At 27.7% G+C, this 20,825-nt stretch overlaps 1 protein-coding gene across 30 annotated transcripts in view; it reads right to left on the bottom strand.

Annotated features, from left to right (window-relative positions):
* The window catches only part of LOC107456607 (CUGBP Elav-like family member bruno 3), a 713,873-nt gene that overhangs the window by 156,454 nt on the left and 536,594 nt on the right, over positions 1–20,825 (bottom strand). The window contains exon 1 of one of the 30 annotated variants that reach the window (XM_071179597.2): positions 7,759–7,989. The exons of the other annotated variants lie outside the window; for them this stretch is intronic. Coding sequence (XP_071035698.1) covers positions 7,759–7,864 — 106 coding nt within the window. The 5' untranslated portion in view covers positions 7,865–7,989. Of the gene's footprint in view, positions 1–7,758; positions 7,990–20,825 lie in introns of those variants that run through there. 30 annotated transcript variants of the gene reach the window in all.

Genomic DNA, 20,825 nt, shown 5'->3' with positions numbered 1-20,825 from the left:
AAAAAATTATATCTTATTTTGATAAATTAAAATTCTTCTGTAAATCGAGAACATGTATAATTTTTTGTTAAAGTTAAGAGATGGATAGGTATTTAAAATTTTATATTGTTGTAAAAATACGTAACGAACATCGAGTTTAATTTTATTAGTTTTCGTAAACGTTAACACAAACCATGTACAAGCTACCGGCTTAAATTGTTCGTATGGTTACGGCGTACTCCGTTGTGATACAAAGGTACCACAAACATGAGCGCGCATACTTTTTCTAAAGTAGTGGGCATTGTTCGCATTAATAAATATTTATTAAGTATGAAATTTAGTTTTATTTAGTGTACTACTTATTTAGTGTTATAAAAGTTTACTAAACAAGCAGATTTGGCTCCCAATTTTTTTAAAAATTGTTGTAATGTTCATATTTGGCTCTTTGGCTAATAAGTTTGCCGACCACGGCCTTAGAGCATGGCATAGAAACCATTTATTCGGTTAAATCTACTTTTAAGTTTAGTATTTTTCACTATATGTGTAGTAATAAAAATTATAATTTTAAAAACCAGAGTAACAGGTACACTGTTTCCATAAGAACGGAAAGGTTGCCAAATGAATGGTTTAAAGTCTGTATATTTTGGTTCTTACTTTCAGAATTATGGTTTTCTTTACCAGAAATTTCATAACCATACAGTATGGTAATTTTACCAGAATTATTTTCTTCGTCTAACGCCCATGACAATTTAGTAACTGATGAAACCATTGGAAGGTTTCGGTTCATGTTTTCAAAAAACAAAATTTTATTCAATTTTTAAGAAATTTAGAATTCGATACCTGGGAGCGATTTTCCAATTCAGTGACCTTTAGCCACCCACTCTTCTATTGGGCATTTTCTTAACTTAAAAAAACCTTAATTTGTGACTTTTTTTCAGTCCAGGAAATAATCTTTAAATGAAATAAAAGATTGCATTATAATTGCGACCAAATATAGCCAAAAGGAAAATCTCCAAAAAAGAGAGCGAGTCACTAAAGGTCGCTGGATTGAAATTTAGTGACTCGGAAATTGATTTAGGTGTTTATTTCTTAAAAAAATGTGCATTTAATTAAATGTATAAAGCTATATGCTTGATTCCAATAGAGACTCAAACCTTTTTTTTCGAATCACTTTCAGTTCATTGAAAGTCCTACTCTTGATCGTTAATTTATTTAACGATCAAGAGTAGACTTTAGTTATAATAACTTAAACCTTCTCGAGCGATTCTGTCACGAATATCTACTTTCAATTTGCTTCAAAAGGTTAATTTTCATGAAATATTTACTTTTTCACAACATATGTAAAGAGATTAAAAAAGTAAGATTATTTTTAAAACATGCTAAAGGAAATAATTACGTTTTAAAGGCCAACGAAAATATGCCTCATTAGTTTCCAAGACCAGTCAAAAAAACCATTATTCTCATATAAAAAACATCCGATTCTAAAATAGTTTTTTAATATATAAAATCAATAATGGGATAGTAAAAATACACGATATTGGAATGATACAGTTTACGTAGAGTTATGTGGAGTTAATGGCAATTATTTTACGTTGATTTGATAATGATAGGTCACTATTTCTTAAATCATGGATAATTATAGCATGGTATTTTAATTCAGGTATTAAACATGTTTATGTTTAGTATTGAGTTAAAATTTTATTCTGGTTACTTTTCTTCCACTAATTTAAATCATTAATTAAATTTTCCTTTTGGGCTAAAAATAAGATATTTTATTGTTTAAAATTTCCAAAGTTAAAATAGTTTTGTTTAGGTTATAGCTGTAGTAATATTATTTAACTAAAAGTTAGAATTTGAAGGAGAGTAGAAGAACATATTCTTGTTAGAACAGCTAAATGCTAAAATATAGTTTTTCAGAGAGAAACTCCATTTTTAAATATTTTCAGAATAAATTAGCTTTTTTTTCATACAAATGATCCTAACGTTTTTATGAACACTGAAATTTGCATAGTTAATTTTATAAGAATTTTTCTTGTTCTTCCACTAAGCCCTTTATCAGCTGCACTTTTAAATGTTTATCCAATAAGCTCTTCAATAGATGTTGATTTAAATATTCTTCCACGAAGATCTTTAATAAATGCCCTTCAAATGCTCTTCCACTAAGCCTTTGAATAAATGTCCTTTAAATGCTCTTCCACTAGGCAATTCAACAAATGTCAATTCAAACGTTTTTCCATTAAAAATATCTAATTGCTTGTTACATTTTCTTTCACTAAATACCACAAATATTTGTAAATATATGAGTGCAGAGCTGAAAGTTGTTTATTGAACATTTAATTTCGCTTTTTAATTCTATTTAAACCATTTTTAAAAATGCTAATTGTATTTGATTTGATGCCACTTTTTTATCATTTCTTAAAAAAAAATGGAGTGAAATTGTTGAAATAGTTTTTAATCAGAAGTAAATTCACCAAAGAAAATTAGAATTTAGAAAACTTATATCGCTATTCACATCCGCTTAAAATTATTATTTTTTAAATTTTTGCATCAGTAATTTTTATTTGTAATTTTAACATTTTTCTTAAATTAAGTAGGTATATTTAATTTTGGTGGTTTTTCTAGTACACATTATACGGCATATCTTAATGGGCAACTCACAATGTAACGTATTATATATGTATTGTGAAAACTATATGGATTTCAGTAACATATTTTGGTACATTGTATATTACATTAATATAAACAGAAATTCTTTGAAAACTTATTAAATAAACTAAAAATCCTTTTAAGTCACGTGTCATCAACCCGCTTCACCAATTCCCTTTAATTCTGTCGTCAGCGAAGGAGTTAAAGTTTACTGCAGGACTTCTGCACTTTAGGCAAAACAGAGTTAATCGAATCTAGAAACTTTTTAGATAATCAGCTGCACTCCCACATAAATCTGATTCTATAACTAGATTTCTTCGCCTTTCTCTGTGACAAAACGAAAGAAACTTGCTGACATCTGCAAGAATTTGATACTAAAACTTTCAGACTTGAAATTCGGAATTTCTTTTCAGAATTCACGTACTTTCAGAGAACGGAATGGAAACAATCACACGCTTCACGTGACCCTCGATCTTTAAATTCAGAATCAAATACGAGAACCTCCACGGAAAATTTCGGAAAATTTTCACCAACTTTTCTCCCTCTAAAACCTGGAGCGTTAATACGAATTACGAAATCGCTGTCGAAACGGTTCGTCGGTCACAAACTGTGCTCGACTTCCATGAAAAGGTTTGGTGGCAGGTCCGCACTGTAAAGAGGGTGGGGGGAATTAATTTAATCACAAATGGGGGCTCTGTCTGTTTGTTGACATACGTTGCTTCACTTCCTGTAGAAGCTGTTTAATAATATGCAAAAGAGGAGAAGCGTGTATTTCGTGTAAAAGCTTTAGTTGAAACTCGATGTTTGGAGAGTTAACACTTTTAACTAGGTTTGGGTGCGTAGAAAGAATATGGGGGTGGTGTAGGGCTTTTAGATGTCACCCATAGTGTTACAAAATCTCATAAGTGAATGTCATTCGAAATTTTGCCAACAAATTCAACTCATGGGCATTATAGGCCTTAGATTAGTAGAGGCGTCGCTGTAGGTTGATTAGTGCACGTGTATACAATATTATGGAAATATAGATATGGACGATGGAGATTAACGGGTATTATTTTATTAGTGGCAGAATATTTTAGACTTTGCAATTGCCTTATAGTTATTAAAAGTAATTTGTTATGAATACCTTTGTTAGTAAAGTTTAAACTTCATAGCTGTTATAAGATAACTTGCGAAAGTATTAGAGCACATTTTGTTAATATTGGTAAGATTGCAATATTTTCAAATGTGTAAGGTTAAAATGTTTTTTAAATTATTCATTATATATTATAGCCATATAATGTTCTATTAATGTAATTCATATATCGAATAATTACATAGATTGGAAATTGAAATGAATATTAGCCTTTTTTAATTTAAAAGAAACTTTTGAAGTTGAATATATAATATTATTTATAATGAAATTAAATTATGGTAATTGATTACTCAGAGTTTGAGGAAAATTATCGCAACAATTATTTAGGTTTAACAGGCGTTTTAAATTCTCAGTAGCTTAACCAATTTGCATTTTTATATTATAAATTACATTTAAAATTGTATTACTTTAACTCTTGATCATTGTTACTGAATAGTTTTAATAACAGATATTTTTGTTATAATTATTTCTCCCTCAATTCTTGAAAAAATGTTCTCTCATAATCATATTATTTATAATAACTAACGCTTACTGTCATTTCTGCAATTCTATGAGTGACAGAAAATAATTAATTTGTTTATCGGGTACGAAATAAAGCTAAATTAACGGCTAATAACGGAAACTAAATTAGTTTTTAAATATAGATATTAGTACAGTTTATATTTTTACTATTTCGGTTATTCAATAAATTTTAACAAAGTTATAAGACTGCAACGAAAAAAACAAAAATTTTCAGTAAGTCTTTTTCAAAAAATCCATTTTATTTTAGAGCAAGCATCAATAAAAACAATAAAGAGGACTTATTAATTTTAAAATTTATTTAATTACATATGAACTTTTTATATTTTAATGAAAAAATATTGTTTCAAAAGAGATGTTTAATAAGATTCTTTTTGGACGACCACATACTTTTTCTATTTATTAGCAAATTTTTCAACCTATTTATAGTAAAATTTTATTTCTTATGCTATTTTAATTGGTAAAAATGCCATACTAATTCTACAGTTTCATTAGTAAATTTTTTAGCTGATTTAATTTTTTTAATCCTTTATAAAACACTAATTACGAGTAAAAGAATTTTCAGTTTGCTTTTTCGATATTTGCGATTCAAAATTGATTTTTTAAACAGTTTCGCAATAATTAAAACGAAGCAATGTATTAATATTTTGATTATAGTTGACATTATATGTCATCTAATCAAAATAATTGCATATTGTCATGCGTATCAGACTAATTGAAACTTAGTCCATTTTAGTTAAAATAGATAACATTCTAATTTAATGAATAATTGACTTACTGATAATTACAATGATTGCATTTCATTTAAGTAACCTGAATATATTGTAAACGAATTATAACTAGTGAATCGAAATTGTATATCATTATATACTATCTATTTAATAGATTGATATAAAGTAATGTTCGTGTGATATTAACATACAAAGCTTATTTTAAGGCAAGTTTAATACAAATATTAAGTTATTTTTAATAAATCTTTATTAGGTTTGCAAAGATCACAATATATCGACATTTATAGCGGGATACTATAATCTGAGATTTCGGTTAAAATGTCCTTGTAAAATACATTATTTTATATGAACAGGGCACAAAATAAAAAATGGACCACTCTGAATAACTTTTGATCTAATGATCGGACCTTTCCGTTCTAGGACTCATCATTAAAGGTTCGAGAAGGTTATCTCAAATATGCAAATTAATTAGTGCAGATGATATTTTAAGTTACGAAATCAGACACAAAAACGTACTTTCTCTGAATAAACATTCCTTTTTTTCTCGACTGATTCGGAATTTCGACTCCCGAAATATAGGGATAGCAGCAACCTGGGAAATATGGTCCCACTAATTTGGTCAGAGAAGATTTGATCCCTTAACGCTAATTTTACTTTTTGCGTATTTCAAACATATCTCAAGAATTTTTTAAGCGAATTGAGAAACTTTATAAAATTCGTTTATTCAAAGATAATTCAATGCAAATTTCAACTTCTTGTAAATATTTTTTTTTAAATTTAATAATAGAGAATCTTTTGAATTATAAGATGTAAAATTTTTTTTAAATAATTTTTAAGAATGCAATTTTAAATAGAAAAATGCAAAGTTAGAACGAAATTGGTTGAATAGTTCCTGAGAAATTGCATTTTAAAAATACGACTTTTTCAAGTTTCAGTGCTTGCTTTAAGTCTAAATTGAAATAGTTAATGCCTGTTAGGTTATCTAAATAACAACTTCAATAATAAATAGCGAGTTTAAATGCTTTTTAAATTAATTCTCTTAATTAATTAGGACTTAATTTTCATTGATATTCTATGACTTTTAATATGAGTGAAAATTTTATTTCATTCTTTAACTGTTAACGCAACTTTTTTAATGGTATATCTGCCCTGTTCTATGGTTTGGTCATCTTTAAACGAGAAGTTCTATTAAATGGCATATCGTTTATTGAAAATTTTACAGTTTGTTTCCTATGCAACTAAATTGTCCCTTTTGAAACAAAAAATGCCCAAAATATGTATAATGGACAAAGAACATACCAGTTTTATTTATTTACCAGTTGAGTTGACAATATATTGCTGCTTTTTAAGACTGTTATTTGTTAATATTATTTATTATATACTATTATTATTCCTGATTATGAATAATAAATGAATAATCATTCAATTATGATTATTCATTTATTATCATTATAATTTATAATGCAAAAAATGTTTTATTAAAAAGTTCAATTGTTCTTAATTTCTGAGTAAAGAATAAAGTGTAATTGTATTGTATGTAATGCAAGTTGGATTGTTAGGTTTGAAATATAATATCTGACTCTATAAAATTTCGAATAAAATTATTTTGCCTCTTTTTTGGATTTTAATTATTGGCGTAGGTAGTTTTTGCTTGTAATTTTTTTTATAAACCTTCTTGGTAAAATATTCTGGATGAAATTACGTACATAAAAAAATTAAAATGAAATAATTTTACCGTAAAATTCATTTTATTTACCATTAAATTCATTTTTACCGTAAACTTTTTCACCTTAATTTCTACAATAATACTTATTTAATTAAAGTGTTTCAGTGTTTTTGCAAAAATTACGGTACATCAGATTTTCGTTCTGTATCATGTTTCGAAAGAAATGGATTTTACGGTAAAAAGTACCCGCTCCTTGATTGTGAGTATCTGTTTACCGTAATTTAAACTTGAATTTTTTACAATGTAAGTGAAAAGTTATTTAAGATGATAATAATTGTTGGGCTGCTAGAAACTTGTTTGGCTAAACTAGTAAACTTAAGGGGTCTCAATCAAATGGCTTTGATCCCTTAACTTAATCAATTAACCAAAGGCAACAAAAGATATAAGGAGTAGCAATTTTAAATAGGTAAACTTATTTTAAAGGGTCTTAACCAAGCTGTTTTTATCTCTTAAGTTAGTCAATTATTTAAAGTCAGGTATTATAGGTGTTAAGATTAAAAAGCTGACTAAATTAAACTTTACGTTAAATGGTTTTAACTAAAAAGTATTGCTCACTTAGGCCAAATAGATAATAAAGGTTGTAAAAAGATAAGGTTGTGAAGATAAAGGGTGTCGGTAATTTTTTCCAGAATTTTTTTCGGAATTTTTTTTTACCGAATTTAGCATTTGCTTTTTTTATATAAAAAATATAATAAAATGCTGCTTAAGTCGGTTTAAAACAATTATGTATAGGCATACATTTGCGAAGCGTGCTTTTACTCATAGAAAAGCGTGCTTTAATCAGCGAAAAATCAAATAAAATAAGCTGAAATTAAAAATAGCAAAAGCAAATAGCAAGAGAACAGCATTATCATAAAAACCGGTGTCTCACCCAGTTCCCTGAAAGCAAAGAAGATGATTAGGTAGCTGTTAAGTAAGCAGGAAGGGATTGAAAATGGTCAGGTATATATGTCATGTGGGGGATGTGCAAGGGGGAGGTAGTTGAGGTGGAAAACAAGTCTTTTGCGGCGATGGAACCTTACCTCTTCGTAGTCCATCCGGCCCTTTGAGGATGGTGCATTCCTCTATTTTCCCATATGGCTGGAAAAGCTGCCGGACATCCTCCTCGCCTTGTTGTTTACTGAGCATCCCAACAAACACTTTCCGGTCTTCTGGAATGAGAGGGAGGAAGGTTCGAATGTTTTCAAAAGACTTGTTTTACACTGGGGAATGGTGGTTTTGGATAGAAGAGATGGGGATACTGAGGATCATAAGAAGAAGCTCAAGAGCAAGATGCAAAGTTGAGGAAATAAGCAAGCAGTAGAAAAGAAGCAAATATGCAGAAAGGACTCACTGCGTATGAGTGTAAACATAGACAACAATTGCTGTTGTTATTTGCTTATTGCATTGCTGTTAGGTAACAGGAACGACTGTTAGCAATTTTAAGACTGTAATTGCTTAAATTTCATTGCTGTTCTTCGTTAATTAAAATTCAAATCTATTTAGATTACTTTAATTTGTATTAGATTTTGTGATCTCAGGATTATGTTGCTCTTTGGATACATTGTTGGGTTCCACTGTTAATAACTTAATTATTGCTAATAATTTATTGTCATTTATCGTTAATATTTTAATTAATTTTATTAAAATGGTTTAGGAATATTTAATTTTCTGTTTGCTAAAGAATTGAAAACCTCTATTAATTGTTATCTTTAGTTATTTTTTTTCAATTTTTAAGTAAATGATATCAGGATTCTTATTATAATCTGGCTAGTTGGTTTATGTTGGTTGATTTTGACCACTTAAACTTTCAAAGTATGCTTACGTTATTACTATTTAACATAATTTTCGAATGTTTTAGTTTAGTTCGTTAGTTTATGATTTATTTAAAATAAAATTTTGAAAATTCCCTTAATAGATTTCGATATTGCATTTAATGTTAATTACTATGCATTCATATATAATAAAGTGTTTTTTTATTCATATTTTTTTAAAATTTCTAATATCCTTGATTCCTATATATCCTTGATTCTAATATACTATTCTCAAACAAATTGCTGGTTCTTATATTAAGAACATTTATAGTTTTTTTTTAAAAATTAAGACATTTCATACCGGTAAATTTTAAAAAATGCTTTGAAATTTAGTCATCCTTTTTGAGTAATCTCTTTTTCAAGTTTCTTTTATTATCTGGTAATTTTATTATGCTGCGATTATCGAAATTTATTATTTATCTTAATAACAATTTTAAAGTAACGCTATTACGTGTTTAGATTTTTGCTTTTTAGATACAAAAAAAAAATGTTAAAGCTATGCACATGACTTTTAATAAACAAATGAGAATAATAATATTCTAATAGTTCTAGTCTTTATTTATTAAAATTTTCTCCAACTGTTGACGACTTGAGTTTGCTGTTAAAAAAATTATTTATTAATATAATTACAGTAAAAAATTATAAATCAAAAAAGTTTTGACAAATTGATTGATATGTAATAATAATATCAAAAGAATTTTGAACTAAAGTTTTACTTTATTTATATATTTTCACGTTCTTTTTGGAAATTTTTGCATTTTTATCAGGAAAAAAATTAAATGTGACTAATTTTCAGATTATTTATCATTATGCTTTACTAATACTTAAGTTCCATTTTCTGATAAAATTATTCTGTTATGCAATTTCAATTTCCTTATAAAACGACTTATAAAAATCGATTCATAATCGATTTCAACTTATAAAAAATGCTTTCCTCACGATTTATTATCCAAAATAATTCCAAATAAATATTTCCTGATTTCCAAATAAATATAAAATGGCTGAAAAACCGAATTATTTCACCATCCATTTACCCTATTTCACATAGGAAAGAAGCGAATTGTTGTTACCAAATTTCGGTTAATTTCTTTTTTCCATATTTTTAAAAAAAATCTTTCTCTAGGTGGTGAAACAAGTTGCAAAGATTATATAATTAATGCCAGGATTGAAGAGATAAGAGTGAAAGAAAGAAGAAGTGTGCAAATAGGCTAAGATAGAAGGTTTAGAAAGAGGTTTGAATATCATATTTCTACATAATATGATTTTCTTATATTGTGTACTAAACTTAATACTAAATGTAAACGCTCTCATAAACAATTTTTACCAAGTTTAACGAAGATAAAATGGTTCTCCATATCTTAAAATATTTGAAAATATTTCTCATTCAGATTCTAGATTGCTGATTTAATGTAACCCAAATATAAAGGTTTAAAAAAGTAAAAGAAGTTATGGTATAAACTAGCTTAAAATGGAATAAGAATAAAAGCGAGTTAAAAAAAAGTGGGTAAAAGCAGATTTTTGGTCACCTCAAAATCATAGTTCCTTTATTACACTAATATTTATGTTAGGTTAATCAAGCTTCTAAAGCGAAGCTCTCGGATTCATATAATAAAAACATACCGCTTTCATACATAATATAAACTCAATTTATTAACCAATAAAGGAGTTAAAAAAAGAATTGTGTAACATTTCTTTAACGGTAAAGTAGCTTTGGTGACTGAGAGCAGAAATATGACTGCAGAGCTAAGACAACTTTGGTGGCTCAGATCAGATGTATAACTGCAACGCTAAAGAAGCTTTGGTGGCTGCGAGAAGACATACAACTGGTACGATAATTAGGTTTTGGTGGCATAGAGAAGAAGACTTGAGTGGCTTAGAGACCTTATAGAAAAGAGAAGGCCTCAGCGCGGGTTACCATAAACAAGAAATTTGATCCTTTAGTAGTCCAAACGTAATGACATCTTTCGTATTTCACCACCACTGCGCAGTTTATGTTCGTTACGTCGGACTACTAAATTGATCCGTTCTGAGGCCTTCTTTATCTTAGGAGGTGCTGCTTAGAGTAGACGTACGACCACAAAATTTGAAATCTATTGCATACAACTTTGAGAAAGGTAAATTTTTACTTTCCCTGTAGAAATGCCACATATAGTCGTATATTTTTTTTCGTAAAAGTTTTCTTATTATAACGTAAATTTTTGTTAGCAAAGATTTTGTTACAAGTTGAGTCACTGCAGTTTTTCTAGTCTACCAGACGAATGCGTTATCGCTTACCGTTTCCTAGGTACTCTGGGAAAAAGTACTCTAAGGTACTCTATAATAAGAGTACCAAAAGGTACTCTACTTAGAACCAAAAGGTACTTCAAAAGGTACTCTATAATAAGAATTAAGAAGAACCTATTTGGGAAGAAAACTGAACATTGTCAGGACGGCTGTTAAGCTACCAAAACATTTTTTTATTTGTCCTCGAAATATAAAACTTAAAATATTTAATTAAAATTTAAATTTTGTTTGAGTGAAATTTTTAGTTGAATGCCTATGCTTTCTTATAAAAAACTAAATAAAAATAATATATATTAACCAATTCTGGAACCTAAACAATTGTTTTAGAAATGATAAACTCTACAAAAACAAATTAAAGCTTTTTTACAACGTATGATTGTAGAGTTGTCAACGAAGAGAATGCCCAAAACTAATAAAATACATAAAAACATTTAAAAATGCTAAATGGTGAATATTTTTGTAAGGAAATACTGAATAGAATCTTATTATGTAAATATATAAGATAGTATTGCATTTAAAGATATTTTTCGTTTAAAGATGTAAGTAACGTATATTTTATACATGCATAAAAAAGAAAAATTATAACAGCAAACACATTTTGAAAGTTTACATTAAAAGCATTAAGCAATTAGTTTAAGCTCTTTAAGGCTGTTTTTTTTTCATTTTCGCTCTTTCCTGACAGAAAGCGAAAAGTAAAAATAAATGAAAAAAAAAGAAAGAAAAAAAAAGCCATTTTTGCAAACATGCTCAGATCTCGTGGTTTTTAATGAATTTCAATGTAAGGAAAATAAGCATTCGTAATGAAATGCACTTATTAAGATGACACGATAAAAAATAAAACAGAAAAAAACGAAAAAAACTGAGAGAGGACCGCATAGGGGCCGTAAATTCTTTGAGAAAAACTGCCTATGTCGCTCCGAATTAATCTTGTAGAAACAGCTCAAGACTGAAAAATCTTAAGAAATTAAAAATTAAAAAGGCAAGAAGGAAAGGATGGTACAAAAAAAAAAGAAAAGATTTTTGATTGAATTACACGACAAATATTTTTCGATTCAAATTTATGTATTAAAAAACCTTGGCGAAGGGAAAAAATTGTTTTTACGAGAGAAAAAATCGTTGAATACTTATTAGAGCAAAGAAATAGTTTTTTCCCTTATTAAAGTGGGGATTTTTCCTCTGCTTTGAAAGTCTAAGACGTTTTCTTTTAGATGTTATTTTAATATTTTTTTCTGCCGTTTAGAAGAGCGGAAAGCATTTAATTTGCACATTGATTTCGTCCGTGAAGAAATCGATGGGATGCCTCTAGGTAAAAAAGGACACTTTTGACTTGTGTGATATTTTAATATATTTTTTTCACAGTCATTTGCGTTTTAGGGACGAGCCTCTAGTTTGTTTTATAAATAGTCAAGAAAAGATGACTTTATTTTTTTTTTTATTGTTTTAGTATTAGTTACGATATGAATAATTCAAATATTTTTGTATCAGCACAATTTATTGTTGAATTGCTTAGTAGTGTAAGATTTCGCCAATATTTTAAGGCTTCTTTTAATTTTCTAAGCAAAAATAAGCTAGCCATACATTTTATTAAGAATTAAAAACTTATACCTATGCAATGGAAATAATTCTAAAAATACGAAGTAAAAAGTACCTATATTCAATATTTACCGTTAAAACTTACATTAAAAAATGAGTGAGAAGCTGCTGAGTCGTCACCTTGATTCGAACCCGTGAATCCTGTTACCAAACCAACGTATTTTGCTCAGTCAGATTCACACATTGTAGTTTTATAATAATAGTAAAAAAATAGTTGAATACTTATTAGATCAAAGTAATAATTTTTTTCTTGATAAAATGGGGACTTTTTCTATGTTTTGAAAATCTAAGATGTTATCTTTGGGATGTTATTTTTATGTTTATTTCTGCCGTTTAAAAGAGTAGAAAGTATATAATTTGCACATTAATTTCGTCAGTGAAGCAATGTAGAAGAGCGGAAAGCAATTAAGTTGCATATTGATTTCCTCCATATATTATATCCATGCAATATTTTTATTTTCATTAAAAGATAATCTTACCTAGACTGCAGAGTAGTTCTGAAAATTCTCGTTTAACATTTACTGTTAATTCATTTACTGTTACTGTAATATTTACATGTCTCGTTAATTCATTTACTGTTACTGTAATATTTACATGTCTCGTTAATTCATTTACTGCTACTGTAATATTTACATGTCTCGTTAATTCATTCACTGCTACTGTAATATTTACATGTCTCGTTAATTCATTTACTGTTACTGTAAGCTTTACATGTCTCGTTAATTCACTTACTGTTACTGTAATATTTACATGTCTCGTTAATTCATTTACTGTTACTGTGATATTTACTGTTACTGTAATATTTACAGTAAATATTCATGCTAAAAGTGAGTAATGAACCACTTAGTCATGGCATGGATTCGAACCCGGGTAATCTGTTTGCAAGCTGAGGGTTTTATACTAGGATACATTTCGTTCGAAAACAGATACCATGCACATTTAGGCTAGTGTTCTAAGCCCGATTTGCTAGGAAGACTGGTAAAGTATTTTAATGGTTTATCGTGGATCGTTAGGGTTAGTACTTTGGACTATTGGCGTAACTTTTACCTAAGTTTGAAGTATTTTTTGACCATCTTGTTACTAATAATTTACATAATCTCTACAATAAAAAATATTTCGAGAATATATTATTTAAATATAAATAAAATGCATATTAACTTTCACTAATGTGAATTCATAAATTGATAAAAAGTAACGGATATTAATTTTGCCATTCAAATAAAGAAATATTAACCAAGTATAGATAACAAAAGAATACAAGTAACTGCAAAATAATAAAAAAGGAAATAATAAACCTTTAAAAAGATCTAATTTAATGTAATTGTTGCTGCTGTTTGTTGCTGACTAACGAGTCAATTTTAGGTGACAGACTTGTTACGGCATTACGTAAAGAAAGCGCAAGATTTAATTGATTTCCATGTTTTATTTTAATAACACTCATAACCGAAAATGTAGTTTCACATAAATATCTTGAAGAAAAAGGTTAATTGCTTTTTGCTCAAAAATAAGGGTATCCTTTTCAAGTTTTTATGCAGATCTGATTTGAAGATCGAGAGGGAAGAATGATTTATGTCCACTTTTCCCGCAAAATTATGATTGGATCACCATCTGTTGTATTTTGAGGATTTTATGTTGAGTTTGTCAAATCAATAACGTGGGAAACTTGGTTCTTCTAGAGAGTTATTACATTTTGAAGATGGGCCATTCTGGGAAAAAATAGTTCCTGTCCACGTGTAGACAAGGTGAACAAAGTAACGACCAGAGTCTATGGAGGAAATATTGATTGGAAATGAATTTCAAGAAAAAAAAACGGTTGTCCATCCCACCAGATTTTCATATTTTATTTTTTCTCAACATCAAAAATTGTACTTTTTTCAAATTTTTTTTTGGAGGAAGTAAAAAAATGCTTGTGATATTCATTCATTTTTTCTTTATAACGATATCAATCGTATTCTAGCTGCTGAACAATCTCGAATTTTTAAATTCATTTCTTCACAGAATCAGCTTTCATGGACATACTCCCCTCTGTTGGTCTTCATTTATGCTCATTAAATTAAACTGAGATTTTCATCCTTGATCTGCAAATTATTCAATAAGATTTTCATTTTTCTGTGGTAGTAAGATTGCGAACCCCTGAATAGTGGTTGCGGACCGGTGGTTAAGAAACAATACAAACTACTATTAACAACTTTTTAAACTACTTTCCCTATATACTGTATATAAATCTATTAACGTGGTAAAGACTATATTTTCTATTTACTTAAAAATTTTATTTATTAATTTTGTAGCGTAAATCTTTCACTTTCAAAGTTTCGACTGTTTCTTTTTAAAATTATTTCTTATTAGAGAAAATAAATAGTTTTTTCCTTATTGAAGCTGGAAAGGTGAGTACTGCTTTGAAAGTCTAAAATGTTTTCTTATGTATGTTATTTATGGATTTTTCTGCCGTTGAGAAGAGCGGAAAGCATTTAATTTGCACATTGATTTCGTTCATAAAGCAATCGATGAAATGCCTCAAGAGTAAAAAATGACGCTTTCGATATTATTTAAATATTTTTTCGCAATTATTTGCGTTTTACAGATGAGCCTCTGTTATTTTTTATAGATAAGGAAGAAAATATGAATTCATAATTTTTTTAGAGCTATTTACGATATGAATTATTCAACTACTTATGTATCAGCGCAATTTTAATGTTTATTTGTTTAGTGTAAAATATCACCAATATTTTATGGATTCTTTTTATTTTCAGGAAAAAAATCTAATGACAGTTTTGAATGAATTTTTTTTTTCTAAATGAATTTTTTGGATGATGCTAAGTGCAGGTACTTTCTACCGTAAGTTGATCTGGAATTTTTCATTTTACCTTTAGGATTTCGGAAATGTTTGTTAAGAAACCTTAATAAGAAAAATTTCTCAAATTAGAAACCGTAAAGACTACTGTAAACTAGGCACTTTAAATCAATAAGGCTGTAAATACCATCTTAATTGCCTGAAAAGTAACATTTAATGTAGCTGTTACCCTTTTTCGTTGCAATGATTTTAACGCCTTATCATCAGCGCAAATATATCAAAGTTTAAGGATATTCATTACCTCTAAGATTTTCTGATACAGTTCACTAAACAGCGCTTTTCTTAGTGGTAAAAATTGTGCAAAACTTTCTCTCTTTTTTTTTATTTGTCAGGGAAGAAATCATATATTACTGGAGCAAGGCAAACTCTTTTTCTACGCTTGGGTTGCTGCTTTGGTTGTCTCGTACTTAACCCCTCCGCTCGGACTTTTTTTCTTTTCTAAGCCCTTCTTTTACCCCTTTTTCTTTCATCATATACTTTTTTCTTTGTTTTTAGAGCTTGGACTTTCTAAGTCGTAAAGTTCGAAAGAAAGTATAGCTAAAGGCCCAGTTACCTTTTAGATCTTAGCCTTCTACAACGCATCAGCAACTTTCGGACCAATTTATCACCATGGAAAGAATTTACTTTTTTTCTTCTTTTTACTTTATTCTTTCAACGGAAAAAAGACCCAAACAATTCGCTAGATTTTTAAATGTGTTCCGAGAATGCAACTGTTTGTGGAACGCAAGAATGTAGAATTTCTTCTCGAATAAGTATAGGCTGGAAGGTTTTGAAACAAAGTCAAGTTTTCTGGAGCTGTTTGCTCTATTTATTCAGGCAGTATTTTATCTAGTTTGCTCTCTTATCTTGACGTAAGTGTGAGTTTATTATGATTTTAAGAGAGTTGGAATCGAAAATGAAAAAAAAACCTTCCATTTTTTGATTTGTTGAATTATGCTTTTGTTCAGTTTCATTTTGTCTGACGAATTTTATTTACGAAAGAATCGATCACAAACGTAATTGAAAATTACATTTTCATTTTCTATACTGAGGAAACGGTAGAACTATAAAGTAAAAAAAAAACTTTTTCATCTTTAATATTTTGTTATATAAATAGGTACTAGAAACCTGAATTTTGTGTCAATTATGCGAACAAATTTCTTAAAAAATATTAGTAATTTTGTAAGATATTAATTAATACAATTATTATTTACATAGTTAAAAACGACATAAGAACAAAAATTTTAAACTAAATTTAGTTTGTGGAAGTTTTGGCTACAAATAGGATTTAAAACAGATGTTATATTAAAACAGCAATTAGAATTTAAAGTGCAATTTTTTATTCAAACAATATGTTTTAATAAAATTTTATGAAAATTTATTTTTTATTTAAGTATTTTTATTTTAATTTAAAAAAAAGATATTAAATCTACATATTTAAATTTATTATATTAGGTATATCTTGTACATGCATTACTAATACGGAAGAAAGTGGTTTCTAGAATGAAAAAAAATATTTTTAAATCCTATTATTTGCATAGGATTATAGAAATAGGTAGAACACTTAATGTGCATATCTTATCTCTCAATATGTTATTTTTATAAGTTGTTACGTAAGGTATATACTGAAAAAAATTTAGTTTTTAGGTACAAAAAAAACTAAAACAAATTAAAAGTTCATTGTGTAATTAGGATTTTAACGACAGGTAGAGAACGTAGTCTGAAAATATTTAAAGTGGTGTTTCAAAGGAATTGAAAAATGTACAAAATGTAAAAGAATCAAAAAGCTGCTTAGCAATATTTTTTTCCCGCAAACAGCCTTTTTGTTATGTCTTTGTAAAATAAATTTATGTTCAATATTTGGAATCAATTTTAACATATTTTTAGGCCTAAATAACTTTAAATTATAAATAAAAAAAACAAACAGTTAGCATATATTTTTTATCAAACCTTTTAAATGAGATAAGATATTTTTCGTAAGTATATTTTTTAAAAAAATAAATAGAAAATAAACATCGTTTTAAGTAATTAAATTTTTGATATTTAAATTCAAAAAGAAATTGGTAGAGTAAATATATATTAAAATTCTAAAATTATTTGCTAGTACAATACAGGATTTGAATATTTCAACTATAATTAATATACATGAAGAAGTTATAACTTGCAAAACGTAACATTAGAAATGAAAGTATCTTTTTTAGTTTATTCCCTTTTTTTCCGGATTTTTATTATTATTTTAAAATTATGTAAAAGTAACTATATTTCTTATTAAGGAGCTAATTGGAATTTAAAAACTCTGCATCCAATTAAGCAATTAATTTATTTTTAATGTGTCGGAAGATTCATGAATTATCTTAAGATATTACAATTAACTTAGATAATGTTCATGGCTACAACGAAACGTTAACTAAAATAATTTATTTAAGTTTAGCATGATGACAGATTTTTCTTTTACTGTATAGAGTTACAGTGAATGAAGAACAGTAGAAGTCAGTAAGAACTGTTGTAAGAAGAACAGTTGTGAAGCTACTGAAGTTATTGTCTATCAGTATTATAAAATAATGCATTTATTAAAAATAATAGAATTGTGCATGAGAAGACTAAAACAATTATAGCAATAACTCAATGTTTTAAAGATATTATACTGAAATATGTACAAAAAAGAATGTAAAAAATAAATTTTTTTCCAAATCAATCAAATTGAAAATAAAAAAGTCTATCTAAATTGTAAATTAAAAATCAATCTAAATTGTAAATTAAAAAATCAATCTAAATTGCAAATTAAAGTAAGGTTAAAATTAAAACTGAAAATTGGATTACAGAGATGTGCCTTACTAAACACATTTTTTTTAAAAATCTTATTTAGTTAGTCAATAACGCAGAAGATTAGTTAAAAGCTTTTTATAAAACACATTAATATGATTTCACTAAATTCCAGGCTATACTTCAAACTTTTAAAAAGTTCGAACGCAAATTTTGATGACAAATTTGCTCAAACATTACCTTGTCCAAAAGTCAGAAAAAAAGGTCATTCGCTTAATTTACCAGATTCTGCAAAACGTAGTATGTGTTCAACAGAAATAAAACACTATTTTTTGACATACCTCCCAGACCTGAACATAATTTTCAAACAGCTTAAATTTGCCCAAAAATGAAAATAGCATGAAAAAAATTTACGGAAAAAACAGGAATTCTTGCCCAATTAATCTAAGGTCTCGTCTCATTGGGTATGCAAACAATACTCCAGGCAAATGAGTTCCTTTGGAGCAAGTCAAAGTTGACTTTGACGGCATTCATATCAGAGAGCTTAAATTCACCATTTTTTTACACTGAAAATGGGAAGAAATTAAAACTGGAGTCAGGATAAATATTTGTTTCCTTAAATGAGTTCTAACACTCTTTATTTCATTTTATGCACTGAAAAATAGTCGTCAGGAATTTGAATAGAAACAGTTTATTTTCAGTTTTATTTTTAAATTGCTCTATTAGAAGTTAATTGATTTAAAAAACGAACTAATTAAAAGAATAAAAGAAGGATAAAAACTGAGTTATATAGTTTTTCTACGTGTTCTATTTGAAATCATACGTTCTAGAATATCTTGTTTTCCTAGAATTATAACTCAAATGAAATTTAAAAGGAATTATTTCAAAAAAGTTCACTCATTTTTGAAATAAAATTTTCTTTATTTTTCTGAATAGAACACTTAAGTTTACTCACAGTTCATAATTCCTATGAGAAACATTACAAATAAGGTGTTTTGCTAACGTTCTAACAAATGTTACTTGCTTTTCATTAGTGCGAAAATCATAACAAGACCAAAACCATCAAACAAAACTTCTCATTATAAAACTTTCATAACAAAATTTTTCATAACAAAATAACTAGAAAAGCAGAAGAAGGACAAAAACAGATTATTTAAATATATTTTCAACATGTTCTATTAGAAATCATACAAATCTTAGCAGAACATGCTAAATTAAAATTCACATGAAGTTTAAAAAAATTTTTTACAGACAAAAAAAATTACATCATTTTTGAAATAAATAGCTCTTTATTCTGAATAGAATATTAAAGTTTGCACAGGGCTCATAATTTCTACGAAAAATTTATAAAGAAGGAGTTTTGATAACCCTTAACAGATATTGCTTGTTTTTCATTAGCGGTAAAACCTTAACAATACCCAAAACATCAAACAAACTTTTCATAATAAAACCGCTGACAGATTTTATCGACAAAACATCACACAGAAACGTGTCACTCTTATCAAGTAAAACAAAATTAATAAGATTAGATTATAGATGGAATTAAAAACTAATGCAAACCCATCGACAAACAAAACCGCATAAATTTGCACACAAAAAAACAATCTCAAACTTTTCTTTATTAAAAATTCTTAATGGAAAAATAATGATAAAACTTCTCGTTTTTTGAAAGAAATCAATTGAAGTTTATGACAAGGCAAGTCCCACGTGTTACTGGCCAAAAAAGAAATGGCATCGTTGTAAGTTGTTTTTTTCCAAAAAAAGGCACATCAAAACATTGTTCTCTCTTTCCTCGACGGTTGAATTCCTCACGACCTAAAACCAATATTGGTTCGTCTCAGCCACAGCTGTTGAATTTTAAGTCCGTTACAGGGCATCGATGGGACGTTTTTATGTGATGTTTGTTTCGTTTTTGTTTGGTGCTTTTTGGTAGTAGAAAGCGGCAGTAGCAATCTCATAGAAAGTGGGGTAATAAAAAGACTAAAGGAAATGAAGGCAGTAAAGGATTCTTACGTGTTAAATCGGTTTTTAGGCTGTGAAAAGATTTGAAGGAAGTTTATAAAACAGTGCAATGGGAAAATCAAATCCTGGAAAAAGAACTAAAAGTAGTTTGGCAAAAATTAAATGTTTTATAATAGTTTATTTTATATTTCAATATCTTGTATATTAGTAATAATAGTTTATAGCTCATTCAGTTGTTTGTTCAATATAACTCGGTTTTTGGGTTATGGAAATAATATAGGAAATTTAGTGGTAAAAATAGTGGTAATAATAATAGAGGAAATTTATAAAATAGTGAAATGAGGAGATCAAATCCTGAAAAAAGAACTAAAAGTAGTTTCGTGAAATTAAATGCTTTAGTTTATTTTCTAATACAATATCTAGTATATTGATCTTAATAATTCATAGCTTATTTTATCGCTTATTCAACATAAATTCTTTTTTTGGTTATGAAAATATTTAGGGGATGTTTATAAAACAGTGAAATGGGAAGATCAATTCCTGGAAAAAGAGTTAACAGTAGTTTCGTAAAGTTAAATGTCTTATAATAGTTTATTTCATTATTAAATATCTAGTATATTAGTAATAATAGTTTATAGCTTACTCAATTGTTATATAAATACGTTTTTAGGTTCTGGAAATATTTATAGGAGGTTCATAAAACAGAGCAATGGAAGCAAGAAAACTTGGGAAAATAAAAGTAGCTTCGTAAAATTAAGTGTTTTAGAATAGTTATTTTTTTCTAATTCAATGCCTAGTATATTAGTTATAATAGTTTGTAATTTTTCATTTGGTAGTTACTTTAATATAAATTAGTATTTAAATT

Source organism: Parasteatoda tepidariorum, chromosome 1 (assembly GCF_982258835.1).
Source record: "Parasteatoda tepidariorum strain Cologne lab strain chromosome 1, Ptep-v5.0, whole genome shotgun sequence".
NCBI lineage: Eukaryota > Metazoa > Arthropoda > Arachnida > Araneae > Theridiidae > Parasteatoda > Parasteatoda tepidariorum.
Note: the sequence above shows the minus strand (reverse complement) of the source record. Positions and strands in the feature narration are given on the sequence as shown.